Source organism: Thamnophis sirtalis, unplaced genomic scaffold (assembly GCF_051295495.1).
Source record: "Thamnophis sirtalis isolate CommonGarterSnake01/CBP01778 unplaced genomic scaffold, rThaSir2_p1.2 scaffold_8, whole genome shotgun sequence".
NCBI classification, from domain to species: Eukaryota; Metazoa; Chordata; class Lepidosauria; order Squamata; family Natricidae; genus Thamnophis; species Thamnophis sirtalis.
This window is the reverse complement of record NW_028261388.1, coordinates 69,759,032-69,781,090: the sequence shown is the minus strand read 5'-3', so window position 1 is coordinate 69,781,090 and position 22,059 is coordinate 69,759,032. Positions and strand designations below refer to the sequence as shown.

At 35.7% G+C, this 22,059-nt stretch overlaps 1 protein-coding gene across 4 annotated transcripts; it reads left to right on the top strand.

Moving 5' to 3' along the window:
* Positions 1-143: 143 nt before the first annotated feature.
* On the top strand, positions 144-21,723 carry PURA (purine rich element binding protein A). Of its 4 annotated transcripts, XR_015697550.1 has the most exons (4): positions 144-1,415; positions 17,077-17,142; positions 18,185-18,314; positions 20,652-21,723. XR_015697550.1 is itself a non-coding variant. In XM_014059448.2 (1 exon), the coding sequence occupies exon 1, from the start codon at positions 144-146 to the stop codon at positions 1,095-1,097; it is 954 nt and encodes a 317-aa protein (XP_013914923.1). In that variant the 3' UTR covers positions 1,098-2,039. The 4 variants fall into 4 exon arrangements, 1 of the variants encoding a protein (XP_013914923.1); XR_015697549.1 differs by lacking the exon at positions 18,185-18,314; XR_015697551.1 differs by lacking the exons at positions 17,077-17,142; positions 18,185-18,314.
* Positions 21,724-22,059: the final 336 nt, after the last annotated feature.

Genomic DNA, 22,059 nt, shown 5'->3' with positions numbered 1-22,059 from the left:
TGGTGGCTGCGGAGGGGGTTGGAGCGGCGGCGGCGGCAGGAGCAGTAGCGGCGACGGGCGGCGGCGGAGGAGGAGGAGGCGGCGGCGGCGGCCGGGGGGCGCAGGCAGGCAGGCAGGCGGGCGTCGGGTAGCCCGAAGGCATCATGGCGGATAGAGACAGCGGCAGCGAGCAGGGCGGCAGCGGCGGCGGGGCGCCGGGCTCGGGCCCTGGCGGCGGCGGGCCCGGCAGTAGTGGCGGCGGCGGGGTGGGCCTCCAGCACGAGACGCAGGAGCTGGCCTCCAAGCGGGTGGACATCCAGAACAAGCGCTTCTACTTGGACGTCAAGCAGAACGCCAAGGGCCGCTTCCTGAAGATCGCGGAGGTGGGTGCGGGAGGCAGCAAGAGCCGGCTGACGCTCTCAATGTCAGTGGCGGTGGAGTTCCGCGATTATCTGGGCGATTTCATCGAGCACTACGCGCAGCTGGGGCCCAGCCAACCGCCGGAGCTGGCGCAGGCCGCGGACGAGCCCCGGCGGGCCCTGAAAAGCGAATTCCTGGTGCGCGAGAACCGCAAGTATTACATGGATTTGAAGGAAAACCAGCGCGGGCGGTTCCTGCGCATCCGCCAGACAGTCAACCGCGGCCCAGGCCTCGGCTCCACACAGGGCCAGACCATCGCCTTGCCAGCGCAAGGGTTGATCGAGTTCCGCGACGCCTTGGCCAAGCTCATCGACGACTACGGCGTGGAGGAGGAGCCGGCCGAGCTGCCCGAGGGCACCTCCTTGACGGTGGATAACAAGCGGTTCTTTTTCGACGTGGGCTCCAACAAGTACGGCGTTTTCATGCGGGTGAGCGAGGTGAAGCCCACCTACCGCAACTCCATCACCGTCCCTTACAAGGTGTGGGCCAAATTCGGACACACTTTCTGCAAGTACTCGGACGAGATGAAGAAGATTCAGGAGAAGCAGAGAGACAAGCGGGCCGCCGCCGCCGCATCCTCCTCCTCCTCCGGCGGAACAGAGCAGCAACCAGAGACCGAAATCAGCAGCAGCAGCACCGCTATCCCCACTGGCCCGCCCGGAGCCTTGCTGCAGGCGGAGGAGCCAGAGGAGGATTGATCTCCATCTATCTTTCCTCCCTCCTCTCCACATCCCTCCTCCCTGTTTGGCTGCCTCCTCCCTGCCCTGCGACACAGAGACACTGGTAATAATGACAACAACACACAGAGAAAGACATTATACTGTAAGGGAGAGAAAGAGAGAGAAAACCAACATCCACAAGCCGAAAATAATGCATACCGTTAAATATACCTGTTATAACTCCAAGGGGAGCACCATCTACCTATCCACCACCAAAACTGACAGCCGAGCAAGCAACTTCTTTCTCTCACCCCATCGCTGGATTGTTCCTTCCACTCTTGCTCATCGTATAAAACAGTAAGCAGCTGCTAAAAACAAACAAACAAAAAAAAATTACAAAAAAAGTAATAACATTATATAAGATGAACTGTGTTTCCTACTTGATTAAAAAAAATATAAAGAACTGAGTGTTTATTTCCCTAATTAACCAAGAACTTTTGTACACGTTTAAGCTATTATTAAAAAAAAAGTGTTTGCAAAAATGGTCAAGATTAAAATATTGCTGAATTATATTAAAAAAGAGAAAATGTCCTTTTCATGTTGAGCTAACATTTGACTTTAGCACAAAAAAGAGATATTTTAGAACACGTAAAATAATATTTTTAGTTTTTCTTCTCATTTTGTTACCAAATTTCAAAACCTTTCATGGAGGTTATTATAGTATATTTGACACCCTATATACCTGTGATTAGAGATGTGTATATATATACGAGGGCTAGGCATGCTGTGTGTCTGAGCTTTGTCTAAATGTTATGCAGAAGTCTGTAGAGTTTAAAGGTACGTAGGTTTAATTCATGCAAGGTAAACAATAAGTGCTCTCTTTTATACAATATGCATTGCATCTGGACCTTAAGCATATAAAATGGTCAGTGAAACTTCTGTGAACATAAAGAAAAATATTAAAAAGGCATTTAAATGAAATTTGCTAACTTGTGATTTTTATGGTTTGAACCAAAGTTATTCAAATAGTAAAAAGAGAGAGAGAAATGATCTCCCATATTTTTCTGCACCTGTTTGGTTTACAACTAAGTAGGTATCTTGTCATTGTTGTGTATATGAGATGTAATTGTATTGTTCATAATATATATATTTTTATGAAGTGTACTTAAAGTACTTTAACAAGCAGCGATTTTCAGTATGCCTTTTTTTTTCAACAACAGGTGGTAAGGATTTTTGTGTGGCCACTAGCACTATTCTTTTAATTTGTTCAGAGTCTCAGTCAAAACTTCAGCTTATGCTAGTGCTAACTAACCTGTGTAGGCCTGTGGTAGACATCAGTTCAACATGATTATGGTATAATTCTACTGAGCCATGGATTTGAATTTCCTTTAAAAGTAAAAGCCAAGTTGGTGTGTTGTAAAGAAATTTTCATGTAGCTGTGGTGCTAGTTGTTACTGGCTACATACTTTATTCATGTAGTATTGACTCCTCCCCAAGTGTGCAAACCTTCAGTTATAATTATGTACTTTGTGTGATATATATTAAAGCTGTAAAGTATAAAAACAGTCTGTGAGAATACTAACCTTTCTGGAAGTGTTCTCCAACTTGCAATTATTTGTAGTAATATACTTTTACAGATTTTTATTTAAAATGTTTGTGCTTTTAATTGACTAACTTACTTGCTGCTGTATAGTAAAATATTAATATATTTTTATCATTAAACTGCTGCATGACTATCATCATTGCAAGTGAAAAACAATAAATGATGCCTTAAAACATAGAAAAAAATAGTTGGAATTCTGTAGGAAGAATGGACAAAACAAGAATCTTATTGATTCTTGAGTTTCTGAGTGTATTCATTTTCTAAGCTACTTTGACAAATTTATCAGTGTGGATTTAACTACTGTATGTAGGAGATTCTACCTGTAGGAACAGAACTGTGTTTTGGTTCTCATTGATTGTAAGAGATTGGGTCTAGGTACGACAATGATCGTTCAAAAGAAATGTATTTTTGGTTAAAAATAATCCCCTTCTTTACAGATGTATTATAAGTTATTAAGGCAAGTCTGTTTCAGTTGTATCCTTTATTTTTAGTTAAATATATTTGCTAATGGTGTCTATATAGCACCAAATGTGCAATAATATTATAGTGGTTAGGAGTTTTTTTTAGAATCACTGGAATTTATTACAATTGTTTTCTAAGATGCACTTTTCCATAAGGAAAAAGTAAACTTCCATGGTGCACAATGTTTTTGGCCGCATGTAAAACATTGAGTGTCAGATTTGCTTTGTTTTAATTGGAGCATTTGTAGGCGGTTTCATACTGTATTTGAACTTTGATGTAGAAAGGACTGCATTTTCCATGCTGTAGGTAGTTGAAAAGCTTAAATGTTTTAATTTTTGCTATTTTGTTTGTAAGTTCCACTATTCCCTACAGTGTCTAAAGTTTTAATTCTAGAGATTGGCAGAAGCGTTGTTTTTAGCAATAACTTATTTTGTATGGGGAGAGGGACAGTCTTGTTCCATTTGAATTAAATCAAACTTGTGTAACAGCAAAATACTCAACTTGGTTTTAGAGTGGACATAGACTGTAGACCTGTAAAGAGAATTTAAGTGAGTACTTTGCTTCTCAGGGTGTGATCGTACATTATACTTGTCCCATTGTTGCCTGTGACCTGATTTGTATAACATAAATGTATGTTTATCAAAGGCAAAACTAGAATGAAGGTACATAGTGTAGGCAGTTAGTCCTTACCTACCTTTGACCTTCTAAATCTGTTGTCTGATCCCAAGCAATGTTGAAGCTATTTTAGTCAACAAATACACACACACCCGCACACCTTTACGACTTGTGGACTTCAACTCCCAAAATTCCTCAGCCAGCACATGCACTGGCTGAGGAATTCTGGGAGTCCACAAGTCGTAAAGCTGCCAAGGTTGGAGAGCCCTGCCTTATATGATGGAACAAGATGACATGTGAATTTTATAATTCTCCTTTTATTATTAGTCCAATTCCAGCAGAATTTGGTGTCCCAAGTTGAAGAATCTCCCCCCTCACCTCCGTAGGCACACTAGATACTTTAGGACCTGTTCAATATGCTGTTATTTGAACCATAAATTAGCTTGATTTGAATTCATGTTTTTCCAGTTGAGGTGCTCAGTACTTGATAAAGGTACAATAACTCACAATTAAAATAAGCAATAGTGAGAAAATCTTGTTTAAAGGCCAGATGAATAAAAGTAATGGTATATTTGATCATATTTGGTATTTTTTTTAAAAGTATGTTCAAATGTGCCAAGCATCCAGCTTTTGGAAAACATGCCTTATTTTTCCTGAATATGTTTTCAGTGTCTTGTAGGAAAGATCCACAGTTATGATATTTTATATGAAATGCAAGAAAACTTGAAATCCACTGCAATATAAACATAAGTCTGTTTTTGTTTTATTTTTAAATGAAAGGGGCACTGTCAAGTAACTTTTAAAATATGATCTCCCTTTCAGACTATCACAGCATGGCAATTGTGTTCATTTTAATTCCACTTGTTTTTTTTAAGTTGCTCTGTCTGAGAAATTAAATAAATGAGTTAAAATTAGCCACTGTTGATTCATGCCTCTTTATTATTGTATGCTGTAAAATGCCATTTTCAGCCAGAGGGGGAGCTAAAGTAATTAAGAAAAAATATTTACTGTAGAGCAGAAATTATCTGAGTGCTAGAAAAAATTAGCAGAGAAGGGCAAAAATGGGGAATGCAACATTTATTAATCTATCAAGAATAAAAGGTGTAAGCAACTTTTGCATGCAGATAATGGAAAACTTATAAAAATGTAAACATAAAAATACTTGACAGTGTCACTTTTTAAAGTATCATTTCAGGGACTGCATCTGATTCTATGTAGCTTTCTTTGAGAAGTACTACTGGTATGAAACAGAAACACCCAATCAGTATTTTGTAAAATGTTGTAGATCTGTCTATTGAAGAAGCAGAAGAAGGAAATTTAAGTGTGCCTATAGTAGGCCAGAAATAACATTTCAAAAGAACAACATTTTTTACTTTTAAAACATTGTAACACTGCTTTTAATAGCCAAAGCTCTGCAAATTATTGTATATATTGTAGTTACCTAATTAGATGGGATTTTTGCACTAATAAGTACATACAAGTTACCGGTGTATGACTTCATGCTGACCAATAGTAACAAATCAACTTGGAATTGTAAATAACACTTTTGGGAAAAAAATAATCTTCCTGCAAAGGATGATTAGAATGCTTGAGTCGGATAGTTATGTTAGCAAGATTAAGGATAAAGATTAACTTCATAAATTAGATATTTTTATATGTCCAGTTTACTTTCACTAATAGGAATGTGTTTCGGTCATCTAAATATGGCTTTAAGAATTTTGAAATTACAACATGTGTCTCTGCCTCATCCCTTTTTTCATCTCGTTCAGGATTTCATTTAACCAACAGTTCCTATATGTTTGGAATGAGTGATGGTTATGTTTTAGTGCCATATTATGTCTCAGAAATCAAAATTAAATTGATTTGGTGTCTTGGTCAGCTACCTATCAGTAAACTAAAAATGGAGTAGTAGTAATATTATATAAGAATAACTGATGATCCCATAATGCACTGTTAATTGTCAAAAAGTTAGTTACAGTGAATTAGAATAATTGTATTGACATTTTAAATGTCTATGGAGATTCTAAATCATCCAGGTCATGGTTGTTCCAAAGGTGCTTTTTCAAAAAGCAACTGGACTTTTTTTTTGGGGGGGGGGTTGTTCATTGAAAATACTGATGCAGATAAACCCCCAAGTTGCTTTACCAACTTTCAGAGAACTAACAACAGACCCTCAGAATGTTAACAACCAGATGACTTCAGAGTACAAATCCTTCCATTCCCCACTAGTCAGTTAGAACTGAAGAATCTTCTTGGATGAGAAGTGAAACACCAAGAAAAAAAAATCAAGAAAATCTACTTGCCCTTGGGACATTCACATTTCATGTTTAAAATAAAATCTCAGGTATGTTTGATTTCTGACGTATTTTTCTGTTTTATAAATTTACAATAGAATCCTACTTCTCCTGCCCATCTTCCTTCTGGGCATTGTACTTTCTAGTACCAGTGCTTATACTCTGTATAATAACCTTCTCCAATTTGATACCCTCTAGGCACAAATATACGTTAGATGTATAGATTTATAAAATCAAGAATTCCCAGAAATTGTAGATGCAACACATCTGGAGACCATTAAGTTTAAGAAAGCTGCACATATATTGATAACATGTATACTTACATGTTGACTTACAAGAGTTCATTTAGTGACCAAAGTTACAACATCGCTGAAAAAAATGACATGACCATTTTTCATACAACTGTTGCAGCATCCCCATGATCAGAGTTCAGACAGTTGGCAACTGACTCATGATGGTTGCAGTGTCCCAAGGTCATGTGTTCACTGTTTTTGACCTTCTGACAAGCAAAGTCAATTGAAAACTCAGATTCATTTAATAACTCTTACTAACTTAACTGCAGTGATCACTTAACAACTGTGTCAAGAAAGATCGTAAAACGGGGTAAAACTCACTTAAAAAATGTCTTGCTTAGCAATATAAATTTTGGGCTCAGTTGTGATCATAAGCCGAGGGCTACCTGTATAACATAAGCTTTCTATAAAGATGAATCTTCTAGCTACAGTTCCCTCATGCTTTCCTGGCAATAAGAATCAGGCTTTTCCTTAATCGAGTGGGCAACTCTAAACTAATCAGAAGCATAATTTCTTAATACTGGGAGATGGAAATTTCAAAAAGAAAAGTAAAGTGAAGGTTAATATAGGCTTCAAAGAAAATTAATACCCATGAAAGGCGAATCAAGAAATGCCAAAATATTTGGCCCTGTCCACAAGTTTAATAGTTGCTTTGTTCTGTCCTCTGCCGTTCTTGGCCCCGCTTTCCAAGTATGGTAAGTATGATCCCAAGTAATAAAAAGGCTGCTCAGCATATTCTAGGTTAATATGCATAATACTGCAATGTTTTGTGAAGTTCTTGGTGCTCTCTGAAGTTGGTTGTTTGCTTGCAGACATCATGTTACCTAGTTGGGTCATCACACATCTGCAAGCAAGCAAACAACCTCAGAAAGCACCAAAAACTCCATAATTCTACCCTGAGCTTCATATATTCTATTATATTTCATTATTCATCTATTAAAGCATAGAAATTTTACAATTTTTGGGGTAGATAAATATAGCTAATTGTTTGTGATCTTAGGAAGGACTATATTTACTAAATATTTCTTCCTCTGTTACTTAGTATTGTATATTTAACAGTAAAAAATGTTTGATTTATTAAGTCATTGAACAGTATATTTTTGCACAATATTTTATTATGGGCATTCTTAATTGAAATAATAGTGTTTGAGTTGTTTCTGGTTAGAGACTGCTAATCTTACCAGATCTTCCACCTTGTTCTCATGTCTCTGTTTTACAAATGTGCATCTTCAATATATTGTTATCAGATATATAATTGCTTAGCATGATATAAGAATTAGATCATAGTCTGAATTGTTTAAGAAAAATGAACATGGAAATTCTGGCACTCATGCACTTAAATGCTAGCATAATCTTTTTTTTTAAGTTCATGCACTCTTACATCTCAAAAAAATCTTCTCGAAATTAAAAAAAAAGAGACGTTCAATTAGATCACTACCTTTTCCTTCCTTTCAGTGCTAGCCTCTGAATTAAATGCCAAATTGAGTTTATTTATGAAACTTAATTTAGTTTGAAAAGAAGCATATTATGTAGCATAGAAAGCTCCTGTTTGAGCAGTGAAAGACTTGTGCTCTTAATGGTCATGAAAATCTGAGTCCACACAACGTTAAAAGTGCAGATTGTTTTTAATCATGATGCATTGAGGATAGCATAAGGATGGAAGTCCAATACAATAAGCAGAAATCAAATAAATCACACTGTAACATAGCATGCATGAATCATGTACTTGGATCCACGTATTTCCATATTACAAGATTTTTTTAAAAGTGCTGCAACAGCATATTTTTTGCCTCTAAAACAACTTTTCCTATTTTAAAAAAAGGTAGAGAAGTTTTTCAAATAAAAGCTAGAGAGGTATCGTATTTTTGGAGTATAAGATGTTACGGAGTATAAGACGCACCTTAGTTTTTGGGGAAGAAAAAAAGAAAAAAAATCTGTCTCTGCCTACCAGCATCCATGGTATTCAGGTGACACATGGTAACAAGATCAGCCAATGAATAAGCATAGCAATTAAGTCAGCCAATGAGGATTATTTGGACTCTGAAATTTGCTGTGTGAGCAAGGAGGAGACAGGAAAGAGCCTGGCTTAGCCGAGAACTGAAAGTGAAACTACTTGTGTTTTGCTTGTGTTTGCTGCTACCTTGGAAAACCTGCTTTTGGTAACGTATTGTATATTATTATTATTTTGAATCCTGCTGAATCAGTTACTGTGTTTTCTGAATGTGATTGCTGCTGCAAACTCTGACCAGCCAGGTCAGCTTCAACACTTATTGCAGCCTGATTCAGCACAGCTGATTGGCAGGTGGCTCAGACTGCCAGAATACCCCCAATCAGCTGTTCCAGGTTGCAGGGATTGCCACCGACCATCGCTGCCTCCATGCCTTGTGTTTTTGGCCTTTGGTGGGGGTGGGTGGGGCTACATTCAATGTATAAGATACACCTAAATTTTCACCCTCTTTTGGGGGGGGGGAAGGTGCATATTATACTCCGAAAAATACAGTATTTCAAAATCTGTAAAGACTGGGAATTTTCCTGTCATATCTGTTCATGTATTTTAAATTATAAATAAGCTTAATCCTCTGCATATATTTTGAGAAATTGAATGAAACTCGCCTAATTGTACATAGTCTTGGAGGAAGAATTAAAATCATGTTATCTCTAATTATCTACAGTAAATAGTGAAAAGGCAAAACAAAATTGACACCTATTTTTTCCCAAGGAAGAAAGAATATTGGCAATGCAGGTGATAGCATGAAGCCCCTCAAGGGATTTTAAAAAATTAAATTCTAAGCTTTTAAAACTTAGAAAAAGTACCCTTCTAGAACTTTCGTTATATAAGGCATATATTTTACCTTGTGCGGTAAAAAAAATCAGGGCACATTTCTGGAATTCTATCTTAAAATTCTACTTTGTTCTGATAAAAACCATGAATTTACTGAGTATATTTTATTTTTTACATGGCCTTATAAAAATGAGGTAATGGGATTGAGTTCTGAGTATAGCTATATTTTCCTTTTTCTGGCATCTTAACCGGGGTGAGCTGCTACAGGTTCGCTCAGGTTCAGGAGAACCCATAGCTAACATTATGGCTGCTTTGGAAAAACCTTCAAATCCCACCCCTTGCTGACCCCGCCCATTCCTCCCCTCCTAGGAGTCTCCACACAGCCCATTTTGAATGTGAGGTAAGTGCAGGGCCCGTGTGGAGGCTTGGGGAGGGGAAAAACGGACCTCCTGAAAGTTCCGAAAGGCTGGAAACAGGCATGTTTCTGGTCTCCAGAGGGCCTGTTTCTGGCTTCCGGAGGGCCACCAGAGCCTGGGGGAGGAAGTTTTCGCCCTCCGAGAGGCTTGAGGAAAGCCTCCGGAGCCTGGGGAAGGTAAAAATATCCCCCCCCACCGGCGCCATGGTGCAGGAGACTGACTAGGCCTCGCCCACCATGGCCATGCCCACCCAGCAACTTGCCAGAGAACCCGTTGCTGAAATTTTTGAAGACCACCCCTGATCACAACCCTGATTTTTGCAGAAGATTTCTATCTAACTGCTAGTTTCCATTTGATTAGTCATTTTATACAGTCATTTGACTACTCTAGTAGTTTACTAGAGTGATCATTTGACATCTCTAGTGGTTTTACCATTGACCATAACTCATATATGAAATCTGCCCTTAGATTGAATAGAAGCTGCATGCTGTATTAAAAATGATTTTAAGGTCTTATTGAATGTTTGGAAAATGAATGCATGTTATTCCCATTCTGAAACAAGTGAATCCTCTGAGATTATTTTAGTTCCATGCGCCACTAAAAATTATACTGCTTATATTTTAAAGTCATGGTTTTTTTTCTAATCCCATGCTTAATAGAAGGATTAATGGGTTTAATGTTCTCCAGTTATCTTTTGATCACTGGCCATTTTAACTGACAGTTATAGAATTTTTGTCCAATATAAACCAAATTGTCTACTGCCCATCAAAAAGAACTTTGTAAATGTCTATAAAATTTCATTAAATAAAGCTTGTTTCTATGAAATTAACTTTTTAAGTTAAAGGTACCGTATTGGCTGTCAAAAGTAGAATATTTTGCTTCAAAGTGTTCTTTATTTTCTGGAGAAATTGGTGCTTTGTTAATTTGTTGCTTAGGAAAGGAAATTCTGGCTCAGTGGTTTTATTTGGTAGACTCAAAACAACAATTATATAAAATCAGATTATATATGCAATATTTAGTAGTAATGAATGAAGAAAAATGATAAGCCTCACAGGTATCTGAATATTAGGAATGATGTGATTGAAACTTTTATAAAATATCATTTAATTTTTGTGGTTCCCAGAACAATCAATATTATTTTGGTATGTGGCATGCAATTTTTTATAATCTTCTCTCTCTTGTTTTTACAATAAAAACGCAACACATCCATTTATCCCTAAAATTGGCACATTCAATAACAAGGTGTAGGATTGTATAACCATATTATGCAGAATAACAAAGGTTGTTTCTTACCACTTAAAGGTCTATCTCACAAATATCTCACATTTCTTTCAAAACGTCTAACTTGAATTTGCATAATTTTCTAATTTGACACTTTTTTCTCTCACCCTGTATTGAGGCCATTGTTTTTGTTTTGTCAAGTCTGCCATGTTTTTAGCGATCAAGGACTGGTGCACTGTACTTTAATGTGGTTGCTATTTTATATTGTTTGTCATTCCTTCATTCCTATTGATTTATCTGCTATAGTAAAGAAAGACAGGACACATCTCAGTACTATCCATTGTGAGATATCAAAAAGTCATGGCAACATGATCAAAGCCCCAGCTCTTTTATATAGTACTTTCATAATATCATCTTCACTTTTTAACCTCCTTACCGTAGGTGCCAATGGTAGTTCCCTATGACTTCTCAACAACTATGATATATCTATATAGCATTAATATCTTTGTCTTAGATTTTTGCCTGCATGTTTTTATAGGAAAATGATATATAATAGTTTGTATTCTTAACCAGCGCTCCCTGATATTATAATGGGACGGATTGTTGTTTTGAGAGACTACTTACCTACAGTGTAACCATCAAATATATTTCTAAGTATATAAAAATCACAGTTTGGTATAAAAGGGTACACAAAAGAGTTACGGTACTATTCTTGGGAAGTAGATAAGAACAAAAGTTTATAAATGTTTATTAATTTGCAGATACTATTTTATCTATGACATTGTATTGTAATTTATTGAATTTTCACTGCATTAAGTAAGAATTTTTAGACATGGTTTTTTTTTTGAACAAGCTGTGGTGATCTGATCTGCATATATTTGCAAGATCACCACGTATGATGAAATGAACCTGGATTTTGATAACCTTTCTAACATTTATTAGAAATCCCTTTATACATTTTGGCTAGTCTATCTGGGGTCAAGTACCAACAATACATTATTTTATAAAAGTTTTCTTTCAAACTATAATTTTGTCCATACATTCATCCATTTATCTAGCATTATACCCAATTTTTGCTTGCACATTTTACCATATACTCTTTTACCATACACTCTTGAATACATTCAGCTTCCAGATTCATCCTGAGTAGCATTTTATATACTTTAGGAATCAAGTGGTCATCTCTAGAACATAAATTAATGTCCAATTCAGATTTAGTTCCTGTGAAAACAAAACTTGTTTTTATCAAGTTTATCAAATTTAAATCTTTCAAAAATTCTATAATAATTAAACCAATCAGAAACAAATCCTTCATTTACTAGTTGCTCTCTTGTTTTTTCTCTTAAATCCCTCTTTTTCAAATATCGATTAGTCTCGATATGCCATCCATTTACATTCTGAAATCATCTCTGTTCTATATAGTGAGATGATAGCCAAAGTGACACTTTATCAGCTAATCTTCTTTTATGCTTCCACCATACACGTGCAATCGATTGCCTAAGAAAATGAATTGTAAAGCCAGGGTTAACTTTTATTTTGTCATATCACAGATAGGCATGCCATCCAGATGTCAAATCAAATGCTTTGAGATCTAACAGCCTTGATTTTTTTTAAAATTATCCAATCTTTTAACCATACCAGACAACAAGCATCACAATATAATCTAAAATCCAGCAAATCCAGACCTCCTCTGTTTTGGAATCTTGTAGCACAGGGATGGGTTCCAGCAGTCACTACTGCCAGTTTGCTCGGGGCCTGCTGTGGGCGCTTCTCACGTGCATACGTGCTTAATGAGGGCTGTGTGCTTATGCACAATGCAATAAAAATGGCTTTGCACATGAGCAGAAGTAAAAAACAAGTTGATGGTGCCTATGGTGCCACCCAGAGAACCAGTTTGGGGGTGTGGCAGGCCTGGGTCACTGCTGGTTCCAGTGACCCAGGCTGCCAAACCACTACCGGTTCGGCTGAACTGTGCTGAACCGGTAGGAACCGACCACTGTTGTAGCAGCTTAGATTTAATTATTGTTATTTTATTTTTCCAAATAAATGTAGATATATCTTTCTGTCACTGTATGATGGTGGAATCTGTAATCAATATCAGAATAGTCTGAAATAGAAGTTACATTTTAGATAGTATATTCATTTTAATTACTGACATTCTGCTCATTAATGACAAATCTAATTTTTGCCACCTATTTAAATTCAATTATTTCTCCTTCCATATTTTACCATAATTATTTTTGTAAAGCTTAGAATTTTCCTCAATAAGAGTCAGCCCCAAGTATTGTACCTTTTTCACAACTTAAAAACCAGTTTTAAATTCCCATCTCTTCTGATCTTCCACATTTATGTTCTTAGTATTGTCATCTTTGATTTATTTATTCTTAAACCTGCCATTTCTCCAAACATTTTAATCTTTCTCATAACACATTCAATGTTTTCTAATGGGTCTTGCACAATCAATACCAAATCGTTGGCAAATGTACATAATTGGTAATTATGTGTGTTAATTTGTAGTCCTTTGTTATCCTGTCTAATATCTTTATTTAATAGTTCCAATACTAGAAAAAATAATAAAGGGGATGAAGGACACTTCATCTTGTTCCTTTCTGGATTTCAACTGGTTTTATAAAGTCTCCATTCATCACACTTCTAGCTTTCTGGAGTGTACAACAGAGGTGGGTTGCTCCCGGTTTTACTACCGGTTCGCTTCGCGCATGCACAGAACAATTTACAGTGAACTGAGCATGTGTGCATACTACTCAACATCATGCCCACAACAGCAGCAATGATCAGGGAACCGGTTTGGGGGCATGGCCAGCATGGGTCACTGCCAGTTCTGCGACTTAGGCCTAAATACCACTACCGGTTCGGCCAAACCAGGCCAAAACGGGAGTAACCCACCTCTGGTGTATAGATGGACTTAAGATCCTGTAAAAAGCCCAATCCAAAATCCATCTTTTCCACTATTTTAAACATAAAGGCCCAGTTTAAATTGTCAAAAGCTTTTTTCTGTATTCCAAAATATTAATGCAACCTTTTTGTCACTACATTGGTGTATTTATTCAATTATATTCAAAATTACTCTTACATTATCCTTTAGTTGTGTTTTAGGTAAGAAGTCACACTGATCTTTATGTATATAATCCTAGATGTAAAAAATTCATAGTCATTATTAAGGAGAGAGATTGGCCTATAGTTGTTCACAGAAGTTAAATCTAATCCTTCTTTGGGTATTAAAGAAATGTAGGCATCCTTCCAAAGTCTGATATAGGGTTCCCTTTTAAAATAGAATTCATTAAGTCCTTCATTGGAAGAAATAATTGATCTTCAAAATTTTTATAGAATCTGCTCTATAGGCCTTCTGGTCCTGAAACTTTGTCTTTTTTAGCTCTTTTAATTGCTTCTGTTATTTTGAAAGTTGTTATTGAACTTTTCAAAATTTGCTTGTAGTTTTCCTGTAGTTTAGGAAGATTTTTAGTTGTATTTCAGTTGTATTAGTTTAGAGTATCCTCCATTGTATCTAAAGAGCTATATCGTTCTTTATATAGATTAGTATAATAATTCAAAAAAAGTATTTGAATTTTTGGTTATCCATTTAAGTCTTGTTCCCCTCTTAAAGCTTGGTTATCATCTTTTTTTCTGTCTGTTTCTTACTTTGTATACCAAACCATCTCCCTAATTTATTTGCATGTTCAAAAAAGTACTGCTTCATACTTTTAAGTTTATTTTCAATATCTGAAAACAGTCAACGAAGAAATTTGTTGTTCCAATATTTTTAGTTAATTAAGTATGTTGGAATCTTCTGGTGAGTTCTCGCCTTCAATTTAATTTCTTGTAACACATTTTGGATTTTTTTTCATCCATCTCCCTCTTAATTGGTGTATTGTATTGTATAAAATATCCTTGTATCACAGTTGTACAAGCAACCCATACTGTTATAGGAAGGTGCATTGGATAACTAATTAACTAAATAACTAAATTTACACAGGCGGCTTCTCCAGCTTGTTTTGAGCTACATGTCCCTTATTTTGTACCCATTGTCTTTTTCCCTGCATTCTTAGACAGAAAGGTAAACAATTAATTTATTCTCCCTCTTCCTCTCTCTTTCTCCCCCCCCCTCTCCCTTCCTCTCTCCACTCTGTGTATGTGTGTATATGTAGTGTCCATGACAAATAGAACTGATGAGGTCTTTTAACTGTAATCTCCAGAAAAGGTGAACTGGCAAACTCTATTAAATATTAAAAAAATGATTGCATGGTGATGGGAAAAGCATCATCTGAATAATACTGCAAAAATGAATGAAGGATGTCACATTCTTAAGAAAAGTCATGGGTTGCCATTTACTAATTGCATTTAGCAAAGCTATCATGTTGGCAAATGAAAACTGAAAAGAAATTGCATAGAGATTTTGAAAATTTTACCATATGGTTCCTGTTGTGATCCCTTTCCTTTCCCCCTAAGTAACTGTATAAATTGTTTAAACTTTTAATATGTTTCTGTTCTGATCCAGTGTTTCTCATTTTCACATTCACTTTGTACTTCATGATCTTCAAGAAACAGAAGATTATATGAAGAAATCACACATTAAAAATATTTATTTCTTGGTTGAATGGGTATATTCCAAACCTCCTTTTTCAGTTGATGCAGAAAATGGAAGAATCCAAGACAAGTAAAAAGCAAGAGGAATTAATATATATGCTGTGCAGGAGTATAGTGCAAGTTCTTGTGGTACAAGTTTGCAGATTGTATTCCTGTGCCATTCATGGATATAGTCTATATTTTGCAATATTTCAAAGTGCTTTTCAGAAATTATATGCTATGTATTGATTGCATAGCCATATACAATTGAAATGCTAATAGGAGCAACACATTATCTTGAATTCAGATTTTAAAATATGTGCTGCAGTATGATTTGGGTACAATAATATTGTCTAATTTTCTTTTCTGATGAATATCTGTTTTACAAATGTTTTCCATGTTTTATTTTACCTTGTGGAGATGCAAAAATACTTTTAAGGCAAAACCTCCAAGCTTTACATTTGTAAGCTTAGAGTTTACAGATCCATTATAGGGTCAGATCTGCCCCATTTTTGTCTGTATTTTTTTCATTTGCACCTCGTTGCATGGATTGTTTTTTGAATATGATATGCTGCTTTTCATTATTTTGACAAATAGGTTATTGAATAGAAGATAAGTATATATAATTTTAACATAATTGAATTTGAAGATCGGCTTTAAAGAGGGATGAATGATTCCAATCTTGTCTCCTTCCTATTTTTTCCAATTATTTACCAAAGCTGGATCCACCTCTGGCTTATTCCATGTCCTGGACAATTGTGGAAATGTGTCACACCCTTTTTCTACCATAGCTGAATCCCCAAGCAACAACTTGTCAATAATCAATATACTACATTGTTGTCGCCCCTTCCTCACATCATTACACAATAAGGGGCCTCATTGGTCCCATCATAGTATTATAGCTAAAGACATTGTACTGTACATTTTTTCTTAAGAATAATTAAATGAATAATAATTACCTGATGTCCCCAGATCTACCAGGAGTACATATACCTAGAATGAAGAAGAAAATTAAAGGTATGCTTAAAGTAAAAATGAGGATTCCATTTTCTGAACAGATAAATATCTTTGCCCAATCTCAATTAAATCTCTGAATTTATATTCTTCAAAAAAAATCATTAAGAAGCAACTCAGCCTCACGGTTTGTAAGTTTTTATCATTCTTTAGTATTTTGCTACAAAGGAAAAATTAAAGGTATATGACATTGGAAATGGAATATCTCCAAAAGCTGGCTATTAATAATAAAAAATTCTCCCTAAGTGGGCCATGTATCATGATTGACTTACTTTCTACATTAAGGGAAAATCACTCTTCATATAAGCTCTAATACATGGACTGTTTTTTCCTTCACATAAAATGTATTTTCATAATTCTAATATGATCTTTGAATTTTGCATAGAAAGAAAAGCTTATTTTAAATGTTGCTCAGCATAAGCAGGAAATATGTGAAAATATTTTGAAAAGGAAAGTGCTTATACTATTGAATAAAGTTTGTTTGTTTGCTTTTTAGTAGCACGAGGCTTCTGGTTTGGGACAGTAAAAGAAACCCAGGCACTATACTTCGTTGAAATTCCCCATATACCATATTCTGTCTGACTCACACACACATTCTCTCTCAGTTTTAAAAATAATAATACACAAAATAGTTAAAATGCAGTAGTCTGTAGAAACTGGGGAATACACTGACAATTTTTCCATATAAACCAATATTTACCAGTAATATTGTGTTTCTATTTTTGTTTTTTTGGCAGACTTTTACCAGTAAATATCGGTTTATTCCTGAAACCAGAAGCCCTAAACATATCTTTGTTTATAAGGTCAGTCTTCATTTCCTGTTTCTGTCCTTCCCCACTTATTTACCAACTCTGTTGTTTTTCAGGTTATGGAAAGTATGGAGTATTCTTTTTGTTTTCCTGCTTGCCGTCATTTTTTAAAAAATTGAACTTTCTAAGACGTGCAGACTGGCATTTTGGGCATTCTTTTCATCTTAGAAAATTTTATATAAAGCTAATAATTATACTGAAGTCCAGAGGAACATTCAACTTAAATGTTCTTTATTTTAATATATAAAATTGCAGAGTGAATTAGTCATCCATTTAACAAAATTCTTAGATGGGCATTGACTATTTATATGTTAAACATTATATCATTCTAAAAAGTGTTAACATGTAGTAATGAAGCACTGAGTTTAAAATCGGATTGTGCTTTAAGTGAATTTTGATTTCTACAGAATTATTTAAATAAAAATAGAATTGGACGCCAATAAAATTGTTGCCAATCTACAGTGAGAGTAGCCAATACGGAATGACTTTGAATTTATTGAATTCAATATATTGAATATATTGCAATGTTTTCTGAACATTTGAAATGTTGGTGATGCATTATTAGAGTATACTTAAGTGAAATTACCTGCCAGCATCCTTCTTTCCATTAACTCTTGCTTTGTACATGTACATGTATCACTATCAAGCCATACTTTTTAATTTACAAATCAAGTAGTGTCTATCAGTGGAGCACTGGTAACTCCAACAATACCCTCATGTGCTTCTTGTCATCTGCTTCTGATATCTGAATGCCTGCGGTCCCATGGATGTATTGGGAATCTCACATATTGGCGATTGGGTTTATGATTTCGTGTTCCTCTGCATAAGGCTTTTTATGATTTCAAGAATCACACTAAATGGGTGGAACTATGTTGGCTGTCATGCTATGGGAATGTTGGAATGGCCTGTAGAGTTGTATAGCATTTATTATATTTGTTTATATCACAATTCTTCCTTTTAAACAAAATCCCTTTCATTCTTGAATTTTCACAGTTTCTTGTCCCAATTGAAAACTAACTTTCCTCCCCTTTTGCAGCTTTCTTTTTGTGATTATGATTGTGCAATATTATTGGCCACAACTTTAACCTGAGCAATTGACACTGATCCATCTTCAAATCATTCAGAAGACTTGAAGAGAACTCCTCTTTCTTCTTTGGAATTCAAATGTATATGTTTCATCTTAAAATATTATTTAAAAGTCAAACATCTTCAGTACCTATACATTATGTGTAATTCAAAAAGTTCCTAAAATACTATATTATGAGCCTTACCTATATAGATAATTCCTTTCATGATTTCAAATTGAAAGAAGACGTCATTAATTAGGCATATCAGTCATGTTTTTTTAGTGTCAATATTGTAATTTTGTAATATTGTCAATATTTAATCAAATTGTTGCACAGATGCCAATTAAATTTTGTTCAAATATGCTTTACTTTTCCATATTATATTTCTGTCAGTATTCAGGTTTCTTAATTAGAAAGATACAGATAATTCTGTGCACAAACTTTTCCACAATACTAAATATCTCTATAGAGATAAAGAGATATATAGATACATACAACTGGAATTCTAAGCCGGATATTGTTAAATCTTTGTGGATTTATATCTTTACTGAGTGCCTGTTAACAAGGTACCGTATTTTTCAGAGTATAAGATGCACCAGAGTATAAGACGCACCAAGGTTTTGAAGAGGCAAATAAAAAAAAGTAGGTAGGTAGATAGAGGGATAGGGAGGGAGAGAAAGAGAGAGAAATACAGTAGATAGGTAGGTAGATAAAGGGATAGAGAGAGAGGGGAAAATAGAGAGAGATAGAGAAATACAGTGGGTAGGGGGAGAGAAAGAGTGTAGGTAGGTAGGTAGGTAGGTAGGTAGGTAGGTAGGTAGGTAGGTAGGTAGGTAGGTAGAGGGAAACAGAAATAGAAGGAGATAGGGAAATACAGTAGATAGGTAGGGAGAGAGAGAGAGTAGGTAGGTTGGTAGATAGAGGGATAGAGAGAGAAAGAGAGAGAGAAATACAGTAGGTAGGGAGGGAGAGAAATAGAAATAGAGAGAGAAATACAGTAGGTAGGAAGAGAGAGAGTAGGTAGGTTGGTAGGTAGAGGGAGAGAGAGAGAAATACAGTAGATAGGTAGGGAGAGAGAAAGTAGGTAGGTAGGTAGATAGAGGGGGAGAGAGAGAGAAATACAGTAGGTAGGGAGAGAGAGAGAGTAGGTAGGTAGGTAGGTAGATGTTTTCAGGTGTATTTATCCATGTGCTGGAGAAGGAAATAGCTGACAATCTGAAGCACCTAAGGGTTTCTTTCTGCTGGCACAGCACTTGATCAATGTAATTCTCATCAACCAGTTAAAGAGCTTTCCAAAAGAAAAAAAAAACTTTTTGCACTCTGCAAACTTCCCCAAAACAGCCTGTTTTTTTCACGAAAAATAAAAAGCATAAATAGCCTGGGGGGAGGCAAAAACAAGCAAAAAACGGCGCATTTTCCATTTCCACGAAAATGGGCCCAATTTTTGTCAAAAAATTGCATGCATAGCCTTATGGAGGCTTATAGAGTGCTGCTGGGGGCTGGGGGGGCATAAAACGGCCCATTATTTGCTCATTTCTGCCCTCCCCAGCTCCCAGGAGCTCTCTGAAAGCCTTCATAAGGGTATGCACAGCCATTTTGGTGAAGGGGCAAGGCTTCGGGAGGCAAAAAATTCCTGTATTCTATGTATAAGACACACCCAGATTTTCAGCCTCTTTTTTGAGGAAAAAAGGTGCATCTTATACTCCGAAAAATACAGTAATCTGAAATTTTGAATTACACAATGATCAGGCTCACAATGCCAGACTAAAGTTTCAAATACTGATTTGATAGGCTACGATAATATATGGCAGCACTCAAACAAGAACTTTTCTAGCTAATTTGCTCTTGTTACTTTCAAATGTTGAAACAAGCCAGGATTTACCAATTTTTCACTGCAGGCAAATCAGAAACTAAGCCTTCAAATGAATCAATGTTCATAAATTCAACCTTAGCCCCTTAAAGATGGCATCTAATCCTTAGTTGTTAGAAATATTTAATTATAGTCATAAAAATCTATTAATAAATTCCTGTTCCTATTTTTTTTCTCATTATCCCAATCAGGAGGAGGAAGCAAAAGTGATTTTGCTACGTGTACCCAATAAAATGCTAAGTTAACAGGGTTTATTTTGCCATATAAGGTTTTTTACTCCTTTATGTGCAAATGTGGCCAATGACACAGCAGGGTTTGTAAATATTTCTGAATAGATGCCATCAGAAAGATAGTAAAAACTGAAAGACACTTCCAAATTTAACAGAATAAAAACGGAATAGTTTAAAAGTAAATCATTTTGAATTGGTTTTAAAATTCTTCGGGCCTCAGATCTTCTCAATTTTCTGCCCTCTTGAATTCTTAACTTAGAATGAACTTGGCTCAAATATAGGACCAAGGTTTTAGCACCTTGTACACAGTTTAAACATTTCCAAACTGTTTTCTAGGTAAGAAGAATAATGGGAACTACTCTGGAAATCAGTGCTTGTTCTGAAAATCTTTTCTTCTCAAGATGAGGTACCTGCACAAATAATCCAGGAAGTTCAGAATGTTATTGTCTCTTGAGAAATAATGACTGCTGGATGACTTTTTATTATCTGACCGTAGGGGTACTGTTAAAATTTATAACCACTTTTAAAATAAAGGGATTTCCCTTTTCTCACAATCGTGCACATCATTGTATTTGAATGGAAAGATTTGACAGGGCAAAGTAATCCTAAATACCTTTCCTTTCTTAATATAGAATGTTTTGCACATGTCAATTTTCTGTAAAGATCAGAATAATGTTTCTCTTGTCTGCATATTTTTGCTAGTTAATATTTATTAGATGTGCCAAGCTCCATTGGATATATTTTTCTGTAACTTCTGAAATTATTAAATAACCATATATTGTATGAGTGCACACATTAGAACACTGGAATGTTGACCTAAGCATTTTTATGTAAATAATTACTATTCTTCAGTTGCAGAATAAAGCCTAGATATCATCTCATAACTGTTGTATTTTTCCCTAATGGGAAATGTTCAGACATTCTGTGATGTATGTACTTGTGCCACTGTTTATGTGTAACTACTAATTATAAATTGTAAACATGCTTGTTTCGTTGTTCAGAATAGTATTTCTCTTGTTGAAAATATTTTCAGTTAAATGTGAAAAGGAATTTATTTATTTTTTAAAGATTGTCTTGCAAGGTCTGTTTTCTCTACTTTTCCCCTTAAAAATAGTAGGGTAAAGATTGGAATTTTGTCTAGTTTTTCACTTGATAGACCAAAGTTACTATTGACACTGTCTTGCAATGCTGATCAAATGTATATCTTTTTGCACTTTAAATGAATAAGAAATGAGGAAAATCAAAGCGTCAATTGTACATACATTCACTGTACAGTGAATGTATACCATTAGTTAATCTGTTTTAAACAGAATATTTTCCTTTGTGGGAAGGGGAATACTCAAGCAATGTATTTGCTAGTCGATATAAAGTGTTTACATGTAATTACTTAATAAATTATTTGATTTAAGATGGATCTTTCTGGTGATTTTTAAATGATAATGATAATATCTGGTTTTTGTCAGGGTATAAGTGTTTAAAAATTGTATGAAATAATCCATTTCAATATATTCATTTGATTAAAATTCTGAGGAAGGCAAAAGTCCTGCACTTGGGGCTGCGCACAGAGAGCTTTGCTTCACTGTGTATTAGAGACCATACAGCCTCAAAAATTACTCTGCTTCTTGTCGGCTTTTCTTCTGCTGGAATATGCATATTTTACACTGTTGTGGCAGTTGTTCAATATAGCCAACTAACTGGTTCAGTGACCTATACTGCAGTAAATGTGTGGGCAGTTTTGTGCGTG

Excerpts from the sequence above, each read along its gene's own strand:
- PURA (XM_014059448.2), top strand. The coding sequence starts at position 144 with ATGGCGGATAGAGACAGCGGCAGCGAGCAGGGCGGCAGCGGCGGCGGG.